Raw genomic sequence first — 22,501 nt, 5'->3', positions numbered from 1 at the left:
AAAAGCTTCCCTCTCTATCCCTTGTAAGCAAAACAAAACATTGTGTGTTCCTTTCCCTGTATGATATATTGCAGTTGACCTGTGTGATACCGGGCTTTAACTTGAGCTTGTAAATACTAGTGATACAGTGTTTTTAACAAAATGCATTACTATGCCATAAAACTTTTTAAACGTAGGAAAATGTGATCCAGTGGTCTACAGAACAATAGAATAAATATTTGCATTTGCTCATTCATTTCTAAGCTTCCTATCCCAATACAAAACCTGACTTCAGTGCTGTTAGAATGCTCATTTCTATAGTAAAAACACAAATCGCATTTCTGTAGTAAAAATACTGAACATGCATGCCACTTCAACAGTACTATTTTATGGTGAAAGCCAAATTAGACTTTGAAACTACTTCCCGCAAATGATCCAAGGTTCATTAGTGAATTTGATCTATTTTTAAATGTGCGTAATGTTTATTAAAAAAACTGAAGTATGTGCATTAACTTGTTTTTGATTTTTCCTTTTTTCTAGTAAGATAAAGCAAGGTCTTTTGCCTAGCTTGGAAGATCTGCTGTTCTATACTATTGCAGAAGGGCAAGAAAAAATACCAGTCCATAAGTTCATCACTGTAAGTTTTCTACTTCTTGGGTGATTCACAAAAGCTAGGTGTTACAACAAATGGCACTTGTTAACAATTAGCAGTTAGGAATATAACATCAACTTGTCTATTATATGTTGGACCACAACTTGAATTGCTTTTCCAAACTTGTCACAGCAGTCAACTGATGGGACTGCTAACTGCAGCTACGTGTACTTTCATTTTTACTGCTAAAAAAGTCTCATCATTTAAAAATAGTGTTATGGGGGTATACACACATTCAGAGCCCCCTGGCTAGAACACTAGAAAGTGCCCTCAACTGCTAGCAGGGGTGGGCAGAATGGCAGATCTGGCTGGTAGCTGGACTCCATTTCCCAACAGTCACTGCCTGTGTTTTGTGGCTGGTTTCCATGGAGACCCCAGGAGGGGTGGGGCTGAGGTTTCCATGGAGGCCAGCCCCAGCAACGGTGTCAGGGTGCACAGTTGGGCAGGAAGGTGCTCTGGGGCTAAGGCCAGGATTTTGCAGCAGTGACAGCGTGGTCTGGAGCTGGGGCAGAGCTGTGATCTGCTGTCCATGTGCCCTGGGCAGGGGTATGCAGACAGCAGATCGTGGCTCTGACCTGGCTCTGGACCACACTGTCACCACTGCAAAATCCCGGTCACAGCCCTGGAGCAGCTCCCTGCCTGGCTATGCACTCTGCCAGTGCTGCTGGGGCTGGCCTCCATGTAAACTCCAGCCCCATGGAAACCCTGGCCCTATGCTGTCACAGCTCCGCCTCTCCTGGGGTCTCCATGGAAACTGGCCTCGGTGACATGGGTGGGGGCTGCTAGGAAATGGAGTCTTCTGCAGGCTGAAGCAGGCCAGACTTTGCCCACCCCTGTGCTAGAGGTTGATAGGGAGTTGCTCCTTTAGCTTTCCCTTCCCCCAGGAGCAGCTGTCATCAAACTGGAAGTCATGGCACCGGCAGGTGGTTGGGCTACTTGACAGTTGTGGCAGCATCTGATTAGAGTTTCCAAAGGTAATGCGACAGAGCTTTGAAACAGGAACTATTTTGTGGCAGATTCATCTTTTTATAATGTTACAAACAGCCTGAACATATGAAGAGTTGGCTTTTGTAGTACTTTGTGGGTGTATATAGGACTGCAGAAGTAGTATGTGCACACTGCCTGATACCTATCGGTTCCCCCCCACTACTGACTTCTGGTAGGATTTCTTGTGTCTCATGTTAAGAATGTGTGCTGTATTTACCCAAATCCAAAATGACTTTGAATTTAAGATTATCCTCCCAAGAATTTAGAATCTAATTTCCCATGTATAGAATTTATATATAGAAAAATATAAATTAGTTATTATTGGGTGGAGGTGCGGGGTTGACTTGAATTCATCTCCCCACTGCTGTGGTGAAGAAAGTAGCGGTGTCAGGCCAGGGGCCAGACCCCTTCCCATTATTCCCCCTGTGCTTGTGTCTGTCTCGTTTTACACCCCCCCATGCTTGCCTCCAGCCACTAGCCCCCCTGCCCATCTGTGCCTGTCCACACCCCCACTGGCAGGGGGTATGGGTGCAGGGCCCAGTCTCCTCCAAAGTCCCCCTGGCTAGTTTAGGTGGTGGCTCAGCTCTACCTTTAGTCCTGAGCCCAGGGCCAAAGCTGGAGCTGAGTTGCTGCCTGCCCTGAGCCCATGTATGGGATGGGATGACCTTGTCTTGGATGTGAGTAAATAAGGTAATGTTTCTCGTCTTCTACCATAGCCCTATATAGTCCCATTATGGTCCTGCAAAAAAGCAGCTGACCTACTTTGAGCTCTTTAAACTTTAATAGTGTCTTAGTACCATCAGTAAGCACAGTATCGTGAGAGACTGAGGTGTTGTACTTGACTATAATTTGATTAACCTTTTCGTAGGCTAATGTCTCTGGAGGAAGAAACCAAGTAGAGGGGAGCACTAGATAATTAAATTATAAGAACGTTTATTTGTAATTTTGCGGGTTTGTGTTTTTGTTTTTATTAATAGGCACTCAAGTCTACAGGATTGCGTACATCTGATCCAAGGTTGAAAGAGTGCATGGATATGTTAAGACTGACCCTTCAAACAACTTCAGATGGTGTCATGCTGGACAAAGAACTTTTTAAAAAGTAAAATTTCTCTTAATATTTTGGTAGTGGTCAGCACACTGTACAATGCTTAGTTAATGTGTCCCTCAAGCAAAAACAAAATCTGTTTAATATCAGATGTCATGAGAGACATTTGCTACATTTAAATCTAATAGATAAGTAAAATGGCAAACAAATGAGACCATATATAATCAAACTTACCTAAAATTTAGCATTTGTGAATGTTCCATGGTCTCATGGAATGCAAAAAGCCAGAATAAATTCCCAGAACAGCTCAATGGGTTTTTATTATTTCTTGCACCTGTGTAACTGAAGAAGACCGTTTCATCCCTCTGCAAAATGAGATTTGAACTTAAAATGAAGCACAGTGCAAGTTAACCAAGGAAGTTTTTAGTATGTGTATACAGTTCTTTCTCTGTATGTCATAAATTTTCAAACTAAGTTCTGAGTTTCTGCAGCATATGTTTTCTAGAGGATTTTGTGGTCTGGTAAACTTTGATTGACGTTATGTGCATTGGTGAGTTCAAAACTGAGAAGGAGAATAAAATGAAATTATAAAAGTAACTATAAATCTCAGAGCAGTTGGGGTCATAGACAGTGCTTTGCTAGTCTTAGTTTTGGAAAAGACAGAACATGCAGTATAACCATTTTATAAAGGTCCACAGTCAGTTAGCTTAACAGTGACTGCACTGTTTAACTGAGCTTCAGCTCGTGCCAAAGTTTTCTTTCCCATTTTCTCTATTTAGACTTTATTCTGAATGTCGTACGGTATATAAATTTAGCAATTCTTAAATCTTAAAATAATACAGACTTGTTAAGGGTAGGGAAATTTATTTTCTTTTTTGTTTTGTGGTAAATAATTTAGGAAAATAAACTAGATATTATTTAACAGTTTTTAGAATTCATATGATTTTATTCCACTGTTTTGTCAATGTAATGTTTCCTCTTTTGTTCAGGGTGGATGATCTTTGTGCTTGTAAAACATCATTGAGATCTGTTACAGAGCAGGCCTGGGAAGAATAATGTTGTCAGGCCCAAGGTTTTTATTTTCCTTCCTTTGCTTTCTCCCCCCACACCTATTTTTTCTAGTTGGTATATAAAGATTTGAGTAATATTAAGGTTTCTTTTTGGAGGGAGAGAAGAATTGTAGCCAAATAATTAAGCATTTTGCTTTCTTGATCAGTAGCATGAGTCATCAGTCAGTTTTAAAACAACTGTGTGGGCTGGGGAGAAAAAGATCAGTACTTTGTCCTGGTTTTGAACATCTACTCATTAAGAAATGATCTCTACCAAAAAAAAATTCCAGTACAATAAAGTTGGTTAGATGTAATTATTTTTTTTCTTTTTTTAATGACTTTTTATACCCGCAGAAGCCTTTGTATTGATGCATTTGAGCTGGCAAAGCTGTTTGTTTTGTTTTTTTTGTTTTGTTTGCTGTTGTATGCTATGTCTGTACTAAAAGTGTTTATCAGTATTGTGATTCTGACAAATTTATTTTATTGTAGATAGGGCCTCAGTAACACTCCAATGATATTTACTGGTAACCCATCAATGGGTTTAAGATGCAATCAAGAGATTGATTTAGGATCTTGGGTTTTCTTCTTGGAGTAAGGGTTGCTGGAAACAGTGCAGGGAAAGCTTGCATGTTTGATGTCTTTGCTATAGCAGTTCTGTGCAGAAGAAGATTGACTATCCAGAACATAAAAAGCTGGTATCTTTCCTATGCTAAAATCTTTCCAAGAAAAAGATGAGGTTTTTTTTGTAATTTTGCAGCAAAACAAGTTTACAAAACATTTATACCCCCCCATATACATAATCCACTTGTAATTTATTTTACGGGACACATTCTGAGGTATTAAATTCAGAAATTGGTATTTGGGATTTGAAATACAGACATACAACGACTAAGATATTTTCAGGATTTTGCAATTTTGCTTGAACCTGTAGGATGAAATTCTCCTGTTGAATTTAGGGCTTTGTTGAAGCTTACACTTAGAGCATGTTTTTATTTAGCTCATAGTGAGCATAACTACGAGTTATAAAGGGGCTGTTACTTGTTACACTTAGTACATGTTAATCTCACTTAAAATTCTGGTGTCTGAGCCTTTGAGCAGGAACCCATAATCCACTGATTGTGGCTCCTAGGCCCCAGACTGCACAGGAGTCTTCAACTGGCTCCTGTGCAGTCCCAGGGCTGAAACTTGAGAACCAGCTGGGGTTTTTTTGGGTCTCAACCCTGAAATCTCCCAGGGGCTGGTTCAAGACTACAATGGGGTACTAAGATTTATATTTAGGTCACAGTTTTACCATGTGACTGCTTAAATTGCATTAGTGCTTACTATGATCTAAGTATAACGTGCTAAGAGTAACGTAACAAAGTCAAAAGTTTTCTGAGCAGTTGCAGGGTAAGGCTTATGACAGTCTCAGCCCTGTGGACAGGGCTGGGGGTGGCCATGCAATCAACAGTCAGCTGTTTGTTGGTCGAAGCCTGTCCCGCCAAATGAGCTGCTGGCATTATTTCCATGCAGCAGTCCCACAATAACATAGCACATATTACTTAATGCTATTTGGAAATGCTTCTTGCCTGAAAAGTCCTAATTTTACTACAGTGTAATAGCATTTAGACACACATTTTCCTGTTTAAATGTATGGATGCTTGTAGTTAACATGCCCCAACCGTAAGGTGTGATAAGGCTCTTAAGTGGAGAAGTTAGTGTACCAGCCAGAGCAGTAATAAACCTGTGCTTCTCATTGACCCAAGTTTGTTTACCTTGCAGTTGGAGGACAGTTAAAATAATTTTGTAACTGAATTTTTTTACAGGGTAAATCTGAATTTGAATTGACTCATATACTAGTAAATATGCCACATAACGCATTCTACACATTGCTCTGCTGTTTTAGGGGTTGAGTTATTTTAGTCACTTATTCGGGCCAGTATGGTACATTTTAAACTGCTTCTATCTTTTAAAAAAACTAATTATGTTGCAAGTTGACAGTATACACTTACTGCCTTATGCTGAGATTTTATTTTTTTTTTAAACAAGTTGACTAAAATTGGAGAAGTTCCATATCACATACCAACAGTTCCATGCTGGTTGATTTCCTTATTCTAAAGGTGGTGACACTGTAGAATTTCCATCTTCATATTTCAAGCACCGGTAAGAGTATTGCTGTATTGTGGAGAGTTTTCAGAGCTACTTGAGTATCAGAAGTATGTTGTCATGGGACTTTGCTAATTTACTCGATTCTCATTAAGAACTAGCTTTGATCTCTGTGGACAGCACTGAATTATACTGTGTGCACATCCTCAGGAAACTTTATTTAGCTAAGTTTGCTCACCAGTTTCTCTCATGAAGGATGCGTGTTACAACCTAAAGGAAGATTCAGTTGTGTGTGTTGCTTTCAAACAATCATTTTTGTAATCGTTTTTGAGGGTTTTTTCCAACTTGCCAAAGGAATGATAGTAACAAATGTTAGGTATATGACTGGAGATACAAAATGAGCTGTTTTTGACTTGTCCTCGGGAAGATGGGAAGTTAGGAAATGGTGTTTTCGATGTGTTCTACAGCACAGCTCATTTCATATAGGGCTTATCTCTACTGCATCAACAGGTGATCTCAAGGAGAATTCAGTTAAATACTCCCCACTGTGAGTCAACTGGCAGTTCTCCAAAGACAGAAGTTTGCCAGTGGGTCTGTTCTCTGATCCTAGGGTCTGTTCTCAGGTGTGCTGGCAGAACAAGAGTTCCAGATTGGGAGCTAGCGATGAGCCTGAATTTGCAGCTCTGAAGCGTTTTGGCAGATTTGGGTAGGCAGGACTTAGGATATTCTGCTACGGCAATATGAATACGCCCTTAGTGTTTTTCTGTTCCTTTTTGTTGTCCTTGAGTTGTGGAGTTATTAGAAACATCTTCCCTGGCCTGCTGGTAGAAAGCAAAAATAGGTATATGTTCTGTTCTGAGCATATACCTAGCATTTGTTACTGAACTTGGAACAGTTTTATCTCTTTTGTAAATTTGATATTCTGCTGTCTAAATCCAGCTGGTACATTCCTAAGAAAATATTCATTTCAAGTATACTTACCTTTTTAACCCTGATGTTACACATGTTTTAATTCTTTGTGCTTGAATGGTATAAAAACATTTGTGACTGCAGGTACATTGAATTACTTGGACAGGAAATATTAATGTGGAATAGGTCACTTTTTTCACAGAACTATTAACTTTGTTTTTATAAAATGGCTGGATTTATTATGGACATTTATAAAAATTATTACTTTCCAAGTTTGCAAGGCAAATTATACTCTAAAATAATTACTACAAACTACTGAAAACTTTTTCAGCTGCATGTACTGGCATAGGACCTTGCTGTAGACATATCCACAATTTTACTGAAATTGGTGGAAATTCAGGGTATACATATTTTGCAGAATTGAGTCCATACTTCCTATGCTTTTTCAGAGGAATTAGTAATCAATAGGTTATACAAGCTTAAAAAGAACAAATATATCTTGGAAGAAGTGTGAAGAAAAGGAAGGAGAATGACAAGTAATCCTGACTCAAGCACTCCAGGTGCTCAGTATTCAGTTTTGCTAATATCTAACTCATGGATTGTATAAATGACAGGAGCTCCTATAAGTGGAGAAACTCCATTTTTAGGTTCATGATTGATATTGGACTGGGTAAGTATCCAAGGGACTTTTTATTCCTGGTGTTTGGAGGTTGTCAATGTTCTGAACCCTTGAGCTGTCTCCGTACATTTCCTTAGCTCTGTGTGTACACAAACCAAAGTGCTTGGAGTTGACTATAACGGTGGTGGTGGTAGTAATAATAATAAAATCCATTTGAGAGTTTGTTATAAAACAGAGAGTGATTCAAACCCTACCTATTTTTGTGTTTAGCATTTCTTGGGTGACTTCCCTTTCCTTCATTATCCCCAGCCAGGGTAGACTGATTTAAATCAAGGTAATTTAAATCACCAAGAGAACCCTGATTTAAATAATTGATTTAAATCAAGTTTCCCACTGATACTTCTTCGCATATTTCTCAAACAATGACACAAATCTGATCACTAAAACATGTTAATTTACAACTCAATACAGCATTTTACATCATCTGTCCTTAAACTGTAACAGACAAGTCATCACAACATTAAACATATGTTGTCCTTACAACTTTTACTAGATCTCATCTTCCCCACTCCCACTGTCATTTTTATTCATAGACTGAAACAGAAATATGAGTTTTCCTGCTCTTTCAACTCCCAGTCGATTTAGCTTTGAGTGAATAATACCAAATGATTACACTATTCTCTCTGTGCCTCCAGAGGAAGCTACTGCTCTGAAAAGTTGGCTTAGCACCTGAAGGAGCTCTGTTTCAAGGTGCCTGGCTAATGATTTCCACCAATTCAGGGGACAGACTTTGTTCAAAACATCATCAGTAAACATGAACTGTTTAACTGGTTCTCCTCCAGCCCTGAAATGTATTATGACTGGCATAACTGAGGAGTGATTTTGAGATGCCCATGCCATAGTAGCATCATCTTCTTCAGAAGTTAGGCATCTACCTTTATATCTGGGGTTGAGAATGTTGGCAAGAAAATGAGGTGGAGTTAGTGCTTGATCCATTTGCTTCTTTATTGCCTGCAGTTTAACTTTTTGGTTAAGTATTTCTTTCTTCAATGTCTCTTGAAATGCCTTCCAAATTTTGACAGCATCAGCAACGCAGCAACAATCTCTCTGGAGTTTAAGGCTATGGATATATAGGCTTCAGTATACTGAGCATATCTTCCACATTCCTCTTTAATCCAATGTTAGATACTTTGGATGAAACGCTTCCATCTATTTTATCACGGTTTTCTTCACAAATTTTTATAAGAATAGACCAGGTCTTAATAAATTGTTCAAAACAATCAACCACAGAATTCCATCGAGCATCTTGAGGGAGAATTAGTTTGGATCCTCCTGATGTCTTCAGTGAAGCTGAAGCAAAATGGTTGTTACGGAAGTATTTTGCGACTTCAACAACATTTTCTGTTATTCCTGGAGAAGTACTTAAGTCTTTGGCTAAAAGATACATTAAGTGTGTACTGCAGCCACATGTTATTAAGGAGTATCCTTCAGTTTCTTCTTCTAAGTATCTTCTCATCTTTGCCATGTTTGCAGTGTTGTCTATGACAAAACTGTGCACGTGACAGTTGAATTTTTGTTCACAGTTTATTACAGCTTTCACTGCCACTTGTTTTAAATATTCTGCTGTATGGGAAGATGTACGTTTCTTGATGTATCTATTGTTTCTGAAAGGTATGCAACCCCAACTTGTGTTGTGACACAGGCACATATTACTGGATTGTTGTGTACATTGCTCTACCCATCAAGGCTTAAACTGGCAAATTTCCCCATAGTATTTCTTGCACACTGTTCAAGTTCCTTCTCGTACATTGCATCTAGCAACCTTCTGCCAATGTCTGTTCTACCAGGTGGAGTGCAGCCTGGTCATAAGGAATCAACTTCGTCAATGAAGTGTTTTATTGTTAACAATGTGAAAAGGAGAATTTGTGGCATAAATGAATCGAGCAGTCTTTTCATATATGGTGTCTTGTTGGTACTTGCTGGTCCTTACTCCAAGCCCATCCAGGGTGGTGGTTTTACTTAATGATTGAAATCTTTTGCTTGCTACTGATACTTTCTTGTCTGAAATATGTTTAGTTGCAGCACTGCTACTAAAAGTACCAATGGATGACTGAAGTTTTTGCAGATAGACAGTCACAGTCTCTTATGCTTAAATGGGATCCTGAAACCAAAATGATTTTTCAATAGTCATTCTTCTCAGTTCTTCTCATTCTATTAGTCAGTTAATAATTTTACATTTTTTTCAGCAAGGATGCAGATCCAATTCCAAATTACCAAAAAAGCTAAGACTAACTGCACTTAAAGTGCCCTTCAATTTTGGAGTAAGCCCCATTGAACTCACTGGCACTTCTGTTTTTTGAGAAAACAAGTATAGGGTGGAGTTCCCTTGGGAAAGCTGAGTTATGCTGAAGTAAAATAGGGAATAAATTTATGGCATCACCATTATGGTGTGAGGCCATGATGTTCCAAAATAAGGGGCACGTATTGTGTAACATAAAAATAAGAAAATGACACCCAGTGGCAACTGGCAGCTCTAGATTTCTCTTACTGCACCTTTCTGTGCCGTAAACTTGGGTGATAGATTCTAAACCTAGTTAACTAATTAAACAACGCATAAGGATTAGCTAATCTAAACTTTTTTTTCTAGCGACATCCAACATAGCAAACACCTTAGGAATTTACTTGTTAAATCACACTTATACTAAAAGGCATAGAGAGAGTCTTGAAGAATGATGCATTGCAAAGTGAATTATTTAATTTTCCTAACCATGTGATCCACATTGTTCTTCAGACATATCCACATCTTCATCCACATCATTTTCTCCCAATAAGCAGTTTTCAGCGATGTTTCATTCTTGCAACAACACCCTGTATCCCCTTCTTGCACTACTTACACTTGACATGTTTTCCATTTTTACCCAGGGAAGGCATTTCTTCAAAATATTCGCAGATACAGTTTCTCTTACGCTCAGAAGCCATGACAGTTTTTCTGTGCCAAAAGTGTGGGGGAATATAGGAAACTGTGTAATGTCTTCCTTTTTTCTTTCCAGTCCACTCCACTGTTCCTTTCTACTCTGCCTTTGTCTTTTCCTAGATTGTCTCTCTGTCTTTAAGGCAGTCTTAACTAACTCCTGTGCCTTGCTTGGCCCAGCTCCACCACCACATAAGCACAGAACAACAACAATTCTATCCAGCCTGTGTCTTTGCACATGTGACTTTAGTCTGCTGAGAAACAGAAACTGCAAGCCCAGAACTTTCAAGAAGCAAGAGCAGGTAGTTTGGCTGGACAGACAGACTAGAGCCATTTTCATGAGATGAAAAACTGAAATGAATGCCCATGTTTGATTGGTAGGTAACTCGAGGTGTATGAGTGTAACAGAGCCATTAATTCATTTTTATGGGACTGTAAGTGTAGATTTAGTTGTAACTGTTATTTTTTAAATGAGAGATTTTAGTATTTTATTTATTTTAAATCAGATTTTTTTTTTTTTTTTTTTAAACAATAATAATTTATTTTTATCCACCCTGTCCCTAACCCTTTATAATCCGTCAGTGTTCTTGCCTTCTGTAGTCAGGCTTATCTTTTCTTGTCCAGCATCTGGAGACCTTGGTGGGTATAGGCTTCTTCAGGGTCTTCACTTTTTACAATACCTTGCCTGAACTCCCTGATTAGGACTCGCCCAAATCAGTCCTGAGGTACTATTTATACTTTTATGGGCATATTACTTGATGAAGCAGGGGGCTGCTGTTTTCTGCTGAATTATACATCATGGAATGTATTCTTCTTATGCTGGTTTAAAAATAGTATCATAAGCTGATGGGAGATTCAGAGATGTTCATGAGGCATAGCTGTCTCCTCCATTTTGCTTGATTGTGAGCTTTTGTGCAGCAGTATGGGAATGGTCAGTACAGAGTCTGGCATTGTCTAAGTGCATTGGATACCTGTTAGAATGTTGGAATGAACAGATTCTTTTATGGAGGGAGAAACAGTTGAATCAACTGTAGACAGGAGGGAACCTTTACGAATGAAAATGATTCTTCCTGTGAATATGACTTTGCAAGGAAAGTAAGAAAGGACTATTAATGGGAGCAGGAGATAATGGTGTCTGCATTAGTTTTACAATCTGGTTTTTTGGTTTTTTTTGAGAACCTAATATAATCTTTTAATGCACATATCATACTGGGGCATTCCCCATTGACCTTGTGCTTCCTCAGAACTTCAGCTCATATATATCTCACTTTACATCCCTGAAGTTAGAAACAGTGAAGGTTTCAGATTCCTCTAGAGCAGGGACAGCCAAAATACTGCCTGCAGGCTGAAATGCTCCCCGCCAGGCCATTCTCTCCAGCCTGCAGAGCCCCTACAAAATTTAGAAAAATAATTATTAATTACCCCTGGCTGCCTGTCAAAGATGAAAAGGCACTAACAGCAGCAGGACCCAGGGGGAGCCAACAGCAGGACTCAGCAGCTGCAGTAGCAAGGCCTGCCCAGCCCCGCCCCACTCCCCTGCCACCTACCAGCCACTTCCACACGACGTGGTTCCTGGCTGCATTGCTGGGACCACAGGGCTCGGCAGGAGCCAGTTTGGCCAGCCCCTGCAATTCTCAGCTGGCTCTGTACAGTGCTGGATAGGTTGGGCCGGCTTCTGCTGCGTCCTGCTGTCTTGGCCGTGCAGCTGGGAACCAAATGGTGCCAGAGCAACCAGCGGGGGGAGGTGGGGTAGGAAACAGGGAAGTGTCAGGGGCTGTGGACAATGAGGAAGGGGTGTGGGTGTGTGTGTGTGTTCATAGGGTAAGTCCCCCGCCCCCCCCCGCCTTGCACTGCCATACATGCACACCCCAGTCACTCTCCCACCACACATGCCGCAGCTCTCCCCCCACACACTCCCACAACTCCCCATAAAACCATACCCTCCCATCCATACCCTCCACAACCCCCTACAATATACAAGAATAAGACTTCATTGTAAGCTATTATACAATCACCTCTATGTACACTACACAAATGCACGTAAATCAGGACAAACATTTTTTTAAATCAAATTGATGAATGTTATAGTAGATATTTGATTTTTAGAATATCATTTGGTATTTTTCTGGTTCTGAGGTGGCAAACCCCCTTGCTGAAAGGTATACTTCTGGGGGCAAGGGGAGGGACTTCTGGTGGCAAAGGTCAGGCATGGGGAGTGGGGGGAGGGGCAGGACTTCCAGTCCCAAGATGATGACCAGGGGGTGAGGCACATGTCAAGGGGCAGGGCTACCCATGTGGCCCCCAACAGCTTGCCAAAACTCGGTAAGAGTCACTCTAGTTGAAATAATTGCCCACCCCTGTTCTAGAGTGACCCAGGAGCCCACCAAAAGAATGCCATGTCCTTTGCAACATACTCTTACGTTTTAGTTTCCATTATGTAAACTTTCACTGTGTGCAAATACCTCAAAAATTAAGCAAATTACACAATGTTTAAATATGAGTTTGAATATCTGGCTATATATTGCCAGATTTCTAAAGGTTTTTGGGTTGAACCTCACTGGTGTAAATATCTTCCTGTTCTGCTTCCGTATGCATCTCCTCATGCTGTGCCTGGGTTATAGTAGGGGTGAAGTGTTGTTGCATTGATGGTCCAGGAAATGTATGAGTGGGATGGGGTGTCTGTGATCTTTTTCCTTGTTGAACCAGCAATGTGAAGGAGGATGTTTTATATTTGAAAGTACGTGCATCATAAAAGTATCCTTCTTCAGGTGTCCCCTAGAATCACAGATCTCTTGAAGAAACCTTTATGTCTGAAAGCTTATTCAACAATTTTTCCAACTACACAGCGTAGTTCATCAAAGTCCAGTAAAAGATATATCACAAAAAATCCTTGCCTTTAATAATTACTCCTCTGTTTTCTTGTCTTTTGATTTCTGCCCCCCACCCCGCCAATATTTTTTTCCTTTCCTTGGTCTGTACCTCAGTAGTTTTTTACTTTGTCTCCTTTGTTGCTTTCAATTTTTTATTTTAATTTTTTTTTTTTTAATTTTTCCCGTATCCAACTACCACATCAAACAATACAGCTACTGGCCTTCACACCTTGCTTGGAATCTCCTCGAACTTATTAGAGCAATGGTTTTCAACCTGTGTTCCGCGGACCCCTGGGGGTCTGCAGACTATATCTGAGAGGTCTGGGAAAGATTACTCAAAAGTATGTGAATACCTCCACTTAAAGTTCACAGGGGTCCACACCTCCACTCAGAATTTCCAAAGGGGTCTGCATCTTCATTAAAAATTTTTTAGGGGTCCGCAAATGTAAAAAGCTTGAAAAGCAGTGTACTAGAGGGTCTGATTCTAGGAGAGGCACTCCTGGCCTGGTGGCAACTTGGTGCAGAGTTGTTTTTCAAGAGCTACCAACTGTTCTCTAATCTCCAGTTTAAGCATTGTTATATCCAAACTTCTACTGTTTAGAATAGAGGGTGAGGGAGTGCTCATCTTATCCTCTTCCCTGATATTTTCTGCAGCTCTCATGCAGTTCATGGTACGAGCCAGTTAGAAATGGGGCTTTGAGCAAGGGGCAACCATTGGAACTTAGGCACCCCTAAACAGGGATACAGGTGGCCACAGGTAACGTGAAATGCAGTGTGCCTCTACAACTGTGAAACAAGTAAAAGCCTAAATCCATTAAATCATAAAACTGTAAAGTGTGACTACTGTAACCATATATTTAAGGTTTCCCCACCTCTGTTGTGGACTAGAAGACTTTCTAATAAAGAATTATTCTTGTAGGCACAAAACATAAAAGTTGTCTGATTGTCTAGCCAGACTCACACGCACAATACCATTCAGTACTTATGGACAAGGCCTGGAGTATTATCGCTTCTGTTTCTCTGACAAATTAGACTTCTTGCATATTTACTAATACAACCATTTTCTTGTGTTCCATAGGTGTGTACAAAGCAATATTGTGTTGCTTACTCAAGCATTCAGGCGAAAGTTTGTCATACCAGATTTTATGTCATTTACTTCACATATCGATGAATTGTATGAAAGCGCTAAGAAACAATCTGGAGGAAAGGTACTTTTATTTTCTTAAAGGGCAGGTGCCCTTTGGTTTGTGGAGAGGTGGGAGGAGGTTCACTTTCATAAAATTTCCCAGCCTCAGAAGAGCCACAGTTATAAGTAGAATCAGATTTTTTTTTTTTTTTTTTCCTTTCATGTATTTTTAAAAACAACGTTTTGGAAGCGGGAACAGACCTGAACTATGTTGTAAAGTGATTTTTTTTTTTTTGAGTTCTTGAGTTTTCTTCATTTCCATGCTTCAATTTAAATTAACTAGTATGCATTGTGTGTGCATTGTCCAATGCTTTGATATATTTTCACTGTTCAGAAAAACCTTGCTGAACTCTTAAAGTTTTTGGAAATTAACCAAATTCCTTTTTTTTTTTTTTTTTTTTTTTCTCTAATTGGAGTAGCTTCCTAATGTTAGCAAACTTGGCTTGCTTCTGAAGTCTTCTGAGCCAAATTATATCTGTAACTGTATAAGCGTAATTGGATCATTTATTTGGTGAGGTAATAGTTTGTGCATGTATGCTTGGCACATGCAAAAAATTAAAGGATTTTTTTTGTATAATATGGCTGATGAGAGCTCATCTGCAAGAGACTTCTAATGCTTGGTTAACATGTCAAGTAAAGACAGCCTGTGAGAGACAGAGGAATGTGAAGGGAATCTTAACACATTATTGCCAATACAATAATTCTATTAAATCACTGCATTAATTCTTGCTTTCATTAATTTTGTGTTATAAAAGATTCTTTGAAAACTTTGTGAAGTTAATTACATGCATCATTTGAAAACCCTGAACGGTTATAAATATTGGAACATTAATTTCTTCTGGAACAAGCTGAAATTTAAATTGTGATAAGAAATGCTTTCCGCTATATTTGTAGGAAGGTTTTGGATTGCTGGTAGAATAGTTTAGTCATTCCATTCCACATGAACTTAATGAAAATAAGTGCTATGCTAGAACTGACTTAGTTAATCATGTTGCTCAAAATGTTTCTCTTTCATTTTATCTCATGTCTTGGGTAGGTTGCTGACTATATTCCACAACTGGCAAAGTTCAGTCCTGATTTATGGGGTGTGTCACTTTGTACAGTGGATGGACAAAGGTATGTTTTTAACCATTTACGGTTTCACTCTTTGAATGACTCTAAGCTATAGTGACAGAGTCCCTCTCTAACTGTAATGATGTCTTATGGGTCAGTGAAGAAATTTTGTTGGTATTTCCTGGTCAATGGAAACAGATTTGTGTATGCCTGATGACACTTGTCCGAGCTTTGCCTTTTAATATTTGGCAACACAGGATCCCTGATAGTACTGTTTATTCCGCAAAGGTGCACTTCCTATGCCTGAAGAAGGGTGTTTGTACCCAAAAACTTGCAAAGAAGTATGTTTCCAAGTATTTTAGTTGGTCTAATAACAAATATCAGATTTACCCAAAGAACCTTGTCTGCCTCGGTTCTGTCATATGCCACTTCTTGTGGTAAGCATTGAAAATGAAAATACTACATAACCTTCCATATTAGCATAGTGATATACCAGTATAAGGTTTGAGCTTTTCTTTTCCTTGTTGCAAGACCCTTTAAATGTAAACAAAAGCTTACTCTTTCTTCGGCTGTCATTTTCCTTTGTTAAAAAAGTCACAGAATGTAATAACGGAAGGCATTATACTATTAATAGCCTCAAAGTGATTCTATGTACTTTTTTAGACTTTTTTTTTTACATAAATCTCTTGCAGATAATTGTAAGTAATACCTTAAAACTTAACTGACAGACAACTTGGCCGTCTTGTAACTCAACATTGAAGTAAACTTATTCTGTTTTTGCTGGTCTAATTGAATTCATAGTCAGTTTTGCACTTTGCATTATGAATTAGATATTAAAACAAACTAAATAAATATGTTTCCAAAGCATTGTGTTTCATTATTTCACTAAAGAACAGATGTTACACAGAGATGCTTTTGAAATGTAAATTTCAATACCTAATCCTTCGCAGTCCTTGAAGCTCAAAAGTCATGTTGGGCTTCTTGAATTCTCTCATTACAAATACCTTTATCCCTTTGGGTTGTAATGAAATACCTTGAGCAGGAATTCCTGTTTGGAGAATGCGACACTGGTGCAGAGTAATCTCCAGACTTTTGACTAGTCAGTTACTTCCTTTTTCTCACTTGCATGACCAGCCTTTGAGTTTTTATTATTGCCTTTACAAGGTTCAAAGCATAAGGTTTTTTGCTCTTTTAAAAAAAACCCTGATTTAATAATATGTATAATACCAGCTTCCCTATTAGTGTGATAAAGAAATTAGTGGAGCATGTAAAATTGCAAGTTCTCAAGAAGGAAATCGATGATCCTAAATATTTTCATCTTTTTCTCTACCAGGCATTCTGTTGGAGATACTAAAGTTCCGTTTTGTCTTCAGTCCTGTGTAAAGCCTTTGAAATACGCTATTTCTGTTAATGACCTTGGCACAGAGTATGTACACAGATATGTTGGTAAAGAGCCTAGTGGATTAAGATTCAACAAGCTATTCCTGAATGAAGATGGTAAGTATTATTTAATGGAAATCCTCCTTTTGAATTAAGAATATTTTAAAGTGAGAGATCTCATTTATGTTTCTAACATTTATTTTCAGTTCTTAACATTTAATATAACATTTTTGCCTAGTTTTATTATTGGTTAGAAACTCTGAAAATATTTTCCTCTGCAGTTTGCTCCTCTTTTGTTTATCATTTACTTGATTTTGCCATATTGCCACAGTAGACAGATGCTTCATTCATTTTTAAAATGAAGTGTTTTGTTTTTTTTTCCTTAAGGTACCTATGTTTAATTTTAGAAATATTTGCACCAGACATTTTTGCAAAAAGTTGTCATGAAATTGTATTTATTCACTGGAACAAATAGTTGGGAGGGTTTGGAACAGGCTTCCCCCAGAGGTGGTACAGTTAACCACCCAGGCAGTTGTCAAAAAACATCTTGACGCCCATCTTGCTGGGATCATTTGATCCCAGCAGTCTCTTGCCAATGTGCAGGGGATCTAGACCCGATGATCTGTAAGGTCTCTTCCAGCTGTGAACAATTATGAAACTGAAATTCTTGCCACAGTTCTGCAGTAAGTTCTGCAAAATATTTTTGTGATTGGAACTGTGCTTACCATCTTATATTCTACGCTCTATTTATAAATTGCTTTCTCAGTTCACTTTAGTTACTAGATAGTAAAGAGGATACTGAGAATGTCTTTGCACACATTAACCCATGCTGAAAAAGCCAAGTTGCTGATTCAGAACAAATGGTCAAAACAAAGTTGTTTTCTACAAAATACTTCAGGAATAATTTCTATACAATATTTAGACTGCTGCTTCTGCATCTTACAATGGTGCCTGTGAATGAAAGTGTTGCTTATAAAACAGGAGACTACAGTCTAAAAGGAATGACTCATGTAGCCTTGGAAGAAATGCTGAATTTATTTCTTCAACACAAATACTTCTAGTGGCTGTTGCCCAGTAAGAGAGCTGACAGCATTTCTGTTGTCATGGTACTGTAATCAATATTTAATAGAATTTGGCTTGGAGATATGATGCTTTTATTGAGAAAAATACTTCATTTTTATCTTTTTCATACCAAAATTAAAAAAAAAAAAAAATACACTTGAAAGGCATATTCATTACAAATCATCTCCCTGAAACTTGCTTATAAAATTAAAAATTAAATCTTGGCAATATATTTCTGCATTCTATTTCGTTATTAGATGCTCATATTTCACCATTTTTTCCTCAATGAAAAATGGAAGGTGAAATATGACCATGTTTTTTTTCCTCACTTAAAAATGGGAACAGTTTCCAGCTATATATGATCTGTTTCTTTTGTTTCTGCTTGTGTCTACAAATGTTAGATGCCAAATGAACACAAGAATGAGACTGGTTCTTGCCTTAAAGTGTCTAGTCTAAGAAGTCGGAATATTACTAAAAAGCAGCTTTTTGTATATTAACATAGACTAAGTTAGCCTATAAGATGCCATCCTACTCCATCTTCTGCTATATATACCATAGTTCAGTGATCCTCAACCTTTTAAGACCTCAAGGCACCTCTTAGAACATGCCAGCTCCTTAGTTTTTACTTATTTTATGTACAGAAAAATAATAGAGCAATTATTCTGTTGTGAAGAACATAGACCACAACAAGTCAGAATGGTTTTAACACTACAGATACCTACCTGAAATCTCTGGGTTTATGTTCTGAATCATGTCTGAACACCTAAAGGTGCTAACATTGCTTGGCACCCTTGAGAGTGAGTATCTCAAGGGACCGAAGGGCACTGCAGCACCTTGGTTGAGAATCACTGTGTTAGTTATACCAAGAGAGTAGGTTTTTGGTTTAATGTTTAACTTCAATTTAACCCAAGATATGTGATCTTCGGTGCAGTAGATTATCCTGTACCCATTTGGATCTTTTGTAAGCAAAACGATCAGTTCTAAATGGAGGTCGTACATTGCTCTCTCTGTGAACATAGTAATGTACTTATAGGTGCTACACATGTTAATACATATATAACATGATATTATAGATGTATATATAAAATAAAAAAGGGAGATTGTACTGACTTAAAGCTATATGAAAACTGATCATTAGCACTGCATTTAAAGTTAAATAAGCATTTTTATTTGTTTATTTTTTAAATTTAGTTTTATTGGAATTGGATTTTTTTCGTATTTGTGTCTGTATTTGTAATGCCAAGAAGAACAGAGAAAATATGAAACTTTTTCAAACATGCAAAAAATTATCAAAGATAACTTTTTTTTTCCTAGTAAAAAAAGTTAATTATGAAAGTATCTGGGCATTTTCAGTGGCTCAGAGCTGTGCTTTGTCTGTTTTAGGGAGCTGGGAGTTTCCTTTTTTTAGTGATAGAAACTTCTTGTTTTATAGCTTTGCAGAATTATGGGATACCCCTTTAAGTAGCTTTCTGAATTTAAGGAACTATTCCAAAATTGACTTCTGTCCATCCTGCATCTCATGCTTGTATACTTTTGGGTTTTCATAAGTTTAAAAAAAAAAAAAGTATGTATGGTATAACATGCAGTATTTTAAGTGCAGTTAATTAAATGCTGCTTCTTCCAATATGTATCTGTTTTTATGATTTAGAAAATAATAAGTTTTGGCCCTAAATTTTAGAATTAAGATGCATCTATTGTGTCATGGCACGGGGTCCTGTGGGATGGCCATGATCTCCCCAAGGCCCCCTTACCATGACAACTTGGTCCAGTGGGCACCCTCGATTCTCGCCCGCCACGTCTTTGATGGTAAGTATATAATAGGGAGGCTACCTTTACATCATCTTGGACATGGTTTTGCTATATGCTCTGACCCCATGGGCTCCTGGACCCCTTGTTGGTCCCGTTCTGCAATGGGTGTCTCGGGGCACCATAGCCTTATGGGCTATGCGTGGCTCCAACCACCCCTTTACCATGCCCCAAGCCTTGCAGATGGAACTGACGTTGTTCGGTCTGGGCCTTGTTAGAATTTGGCCCCCTGGTCCTCCCTGGGCTCTCCGCAGCCCTATCTTGCACTGCGCCTTTGCTGGCACCTGGGCTTTCCGCAGCCCTGCAAAGTGCTGCGCCTTCTCTGGCTCTGGGGTCCCCACACTGCTGTGGGTCCCCTATGAGGCCTCCTCCATCGCCTGATAGCTTCACCCAAGCCACCGGTGTTAAACAGCAAACAAAACACAAGCCCCTGGGCTATAACATAAATTGAAGCCGCCCGGCTATAACTTCAGTCAAGCCAGCCCAGGGGTGCTCCATCCCTCACCAGTATCAGAGGCTGTACCTGCAGTCAGGCCTCTCCCCTTTGGTTGCTCTCGGGTTTATATGTAAGCCAGGCCCTGCCCCTTCTAGTCAGCTGACTGCTGGCAGTTGTGGGTCACTAGCTCACTCTGGTTGCCCTGGTAACCAGCAGCTGGGTCTCGCCACTCACTGCTTTCCCTAGCAGTTTCCACTCTTCAAAGGAGCAGAGCACCCAAGTGCTCCGCGACAATTGTGTTTATCAATTTAATTACTATGCATGATAATATCAATATGCTTGGTATAGATTCAGTTTTTGTGATAATGTTTCTTTATAGTAATATTCAGATCTTGAGTCTAATGATGTGAGAAGACTTATAAGAAAAGATGTTGTAAAGAACACTTTTTTTTTAATATTAAAAAAGCTAAAACAGGTCTGTATTCTCCAATTAACCACAATTGGCTGGGTGGTTTGGCTTTTCTTATTGTACTACATACTATAAAAGGTGGTTTTGCTATGTTTTACAAAATATTTTTTTTTTTTTGTATTGATAGAATATTTTTCATCAATTGATTTTTAAATTGATTAACAAAAGTGGGCATTATTCCTATTGTTTGTAAACAAATTGTGGTGCAGGGAAAATGAGACATTATTTTTTTTCTTAAAACACTGTTACTAAATGCATGTGTTGATGAGAATTTTGGTTTCCTTTTTGTTCTGCTGCTAAGTACATTCACATTGAAACAGATATCTATACTTTAGTGAACTGAAGTCTTTATCTGTTAATTATATCTATATTTATACTTGAATGAATATGTAGTAAGGACATTACAGAAAGTTTTGTCTAGGATGAGAGTTAGGGCTAGGCCCTGACCTTTTGGGCTAGAGATAGAAGTTACACATAAATGGGTTTAAATGATCAGAAACTGGTTTAAATCTGTAACAGTACAGAAGTTCAGTGCACATAAACTAGTTTAAAATTGGCAGAAACTAGTTTAAGATAAACCTGGTTGAAGGTAGGGGTTTAGGTTGTAGCCGTGTTGGTCTAAGGATATAAGCAGACAAGGTTCCTTGGGTGAATTTGATATCTTTTTTTAGACCAACCCAAACGGTTGGAGAATAGTTATTGAGCAAGCATTCGGGTTCAAAAACCCTTCGTCAGGCTAAGGAAGCTGCAGCAGTTGGTGTGTGCTCTTCCTGGATGGAATGAAAAGTGGCTGAAGGTAGTATCATACTTACCTGATTTAGGTCAAACCAGTTCATGAAACTTCTGTCCCAGACCCCTTCCTGGTTCAAGTTAAATCACAGTCCCCCAGCATCCCAGGATGCTTTGCAGCCCTGGGTTGGGCTGTGCTGTGTTGCCTGCTCCAGAGAACAGGGTTGGCCCTGCCCCTCTGCTCCCTAGGTGGAGCAGTGAGGGCTGACTGACAAGGGGGTGGGGGTGAGAAACCTGGCTGAGGACTGCAGCTGGGTCTGCTGTGGGGGAGGGGGGCAAGCAGCCCCTACCAGACTTTTCCCTGCTGGAGTGAAGGGGACGGGGGCATGGGCCAGCAGGCTCAGGCCAAGGGTAGGAAGGGAAATCCCTCTCCCACCGGCATGGGACCCCAGCTGGGGTCTGCATGGCAGGGGTGCAGCAGCCCCTGACAGGCTATTCCCTACTTGCTGCTGGAGTTGAGGGGAGGGCAAGGGGTGGAGGGCAGGGGGAAGCCTGGGAGGCTGCCCCTGCCCCCAAGCTAACCCCAGCTGGGGTATGGGGCCAGGGAGAAGGCTTAAGCCCCAGTGGCTATGCCACCCTCTCCGCTGGAGCGAGGGAGAAATCTTGGCTGAAGGCTGTCCTTTCTCCCCCTTTAGAGGGAAGCAGGGGTAGAAGCTTGGCAGGGGCTCCCCCCCAGACCTATATTGGAGTCTGTGGCTGGGGGGAGTTTAAACCCCCCCTACCTCAGCACCCTGGGCTAGGATGTGGCCCTCTCCCCAAGAAGACAGCCTGGCAGGGAAACATGGACAGGCCAAACAATGTCAAGGGGCTTAAGTCTCCAGAAACACCCCTCCCCGCTTCCACCTGGGCTTATGTCTCCCTGGCTTCCACCACACACCTGTCCCTGGTGCCTTCTCCCTTTGCTAGCTCAGCGTACTAGCCCGGGGCTGGGGCCTGGCCACACCCCCTCTGCTTGAGCAGGGTGTGGGGAAAAGTCTTGGAGCTTCAGTCCCTTCTTTGGCAGTGGCTAGCAGGCTGGGAGGTGTGCTCTAGGCCCTTCCCAGTTTCTGGCCTGAGCCACTGCAGGCTTGTGGCTGCATTTCCTGTATCAAAAGTGAATGTCTGTTCACTTGCTTCTCAGCTTCAATTAACCTGTAAAGACTGAATCAGTTCAG

The 22,501-nt window shown here is 39.7% G+C and overlaps 1 protein-coding gene across 2 annotated transcripts in view; it reads left to right on the top strand.

Annotated features, from left to right (window-relative positions):
• GLS (glutaminase) overlaps window positions 1-22,501 on the top strand; it is a 100,004-nt gene that overhangs the window by 8,336 nt on the left and 69,167 nt on the right. For both annotated transcript variants that reach the window (XM_025191134.1, XM_025191135.1), the window contains exons 2-6: window positions 520-616; window positions 2,596-2,717; window positions 14,245-14,374; window positions 15,389-15,468; window positions 16,739-16,902. In XM_025191134.1, coding sequence (XP_025046919.1) covers window positions 520-616; window positions 2,596-2,717; window positions 14,245-14,374; window positions 15,389-15,468; window positions 16,739-16,902 — 593 coding nt within the window. The remainder of the gene's footprint in view (window positions 1-519; window positions 617-2,595; window positions 2,718-14,244; window positions 14,375-15,388; window positions 15,469-16,738; window positions 16,903-22,501) is intronic.

This window comes from Alligator sinensis, unplaced genomic scaffold (assembly GCF_000455745.1).
Source record: "Alligator sinensis unplaced genomic scaffold, ASM45574v1 scaffold351_1, whole genome shotgun sequence".
NCBI lineage: Eukaryota > Metazoa > Chordata > Crocodylia > Alligatoridae > Alligator > Alligator sinensis.
The sequence above is the reverse complement of the archived record's forward strand: the minus strand, read 5'-3'. Positions and strand labels throughout refer to the sequence as shown.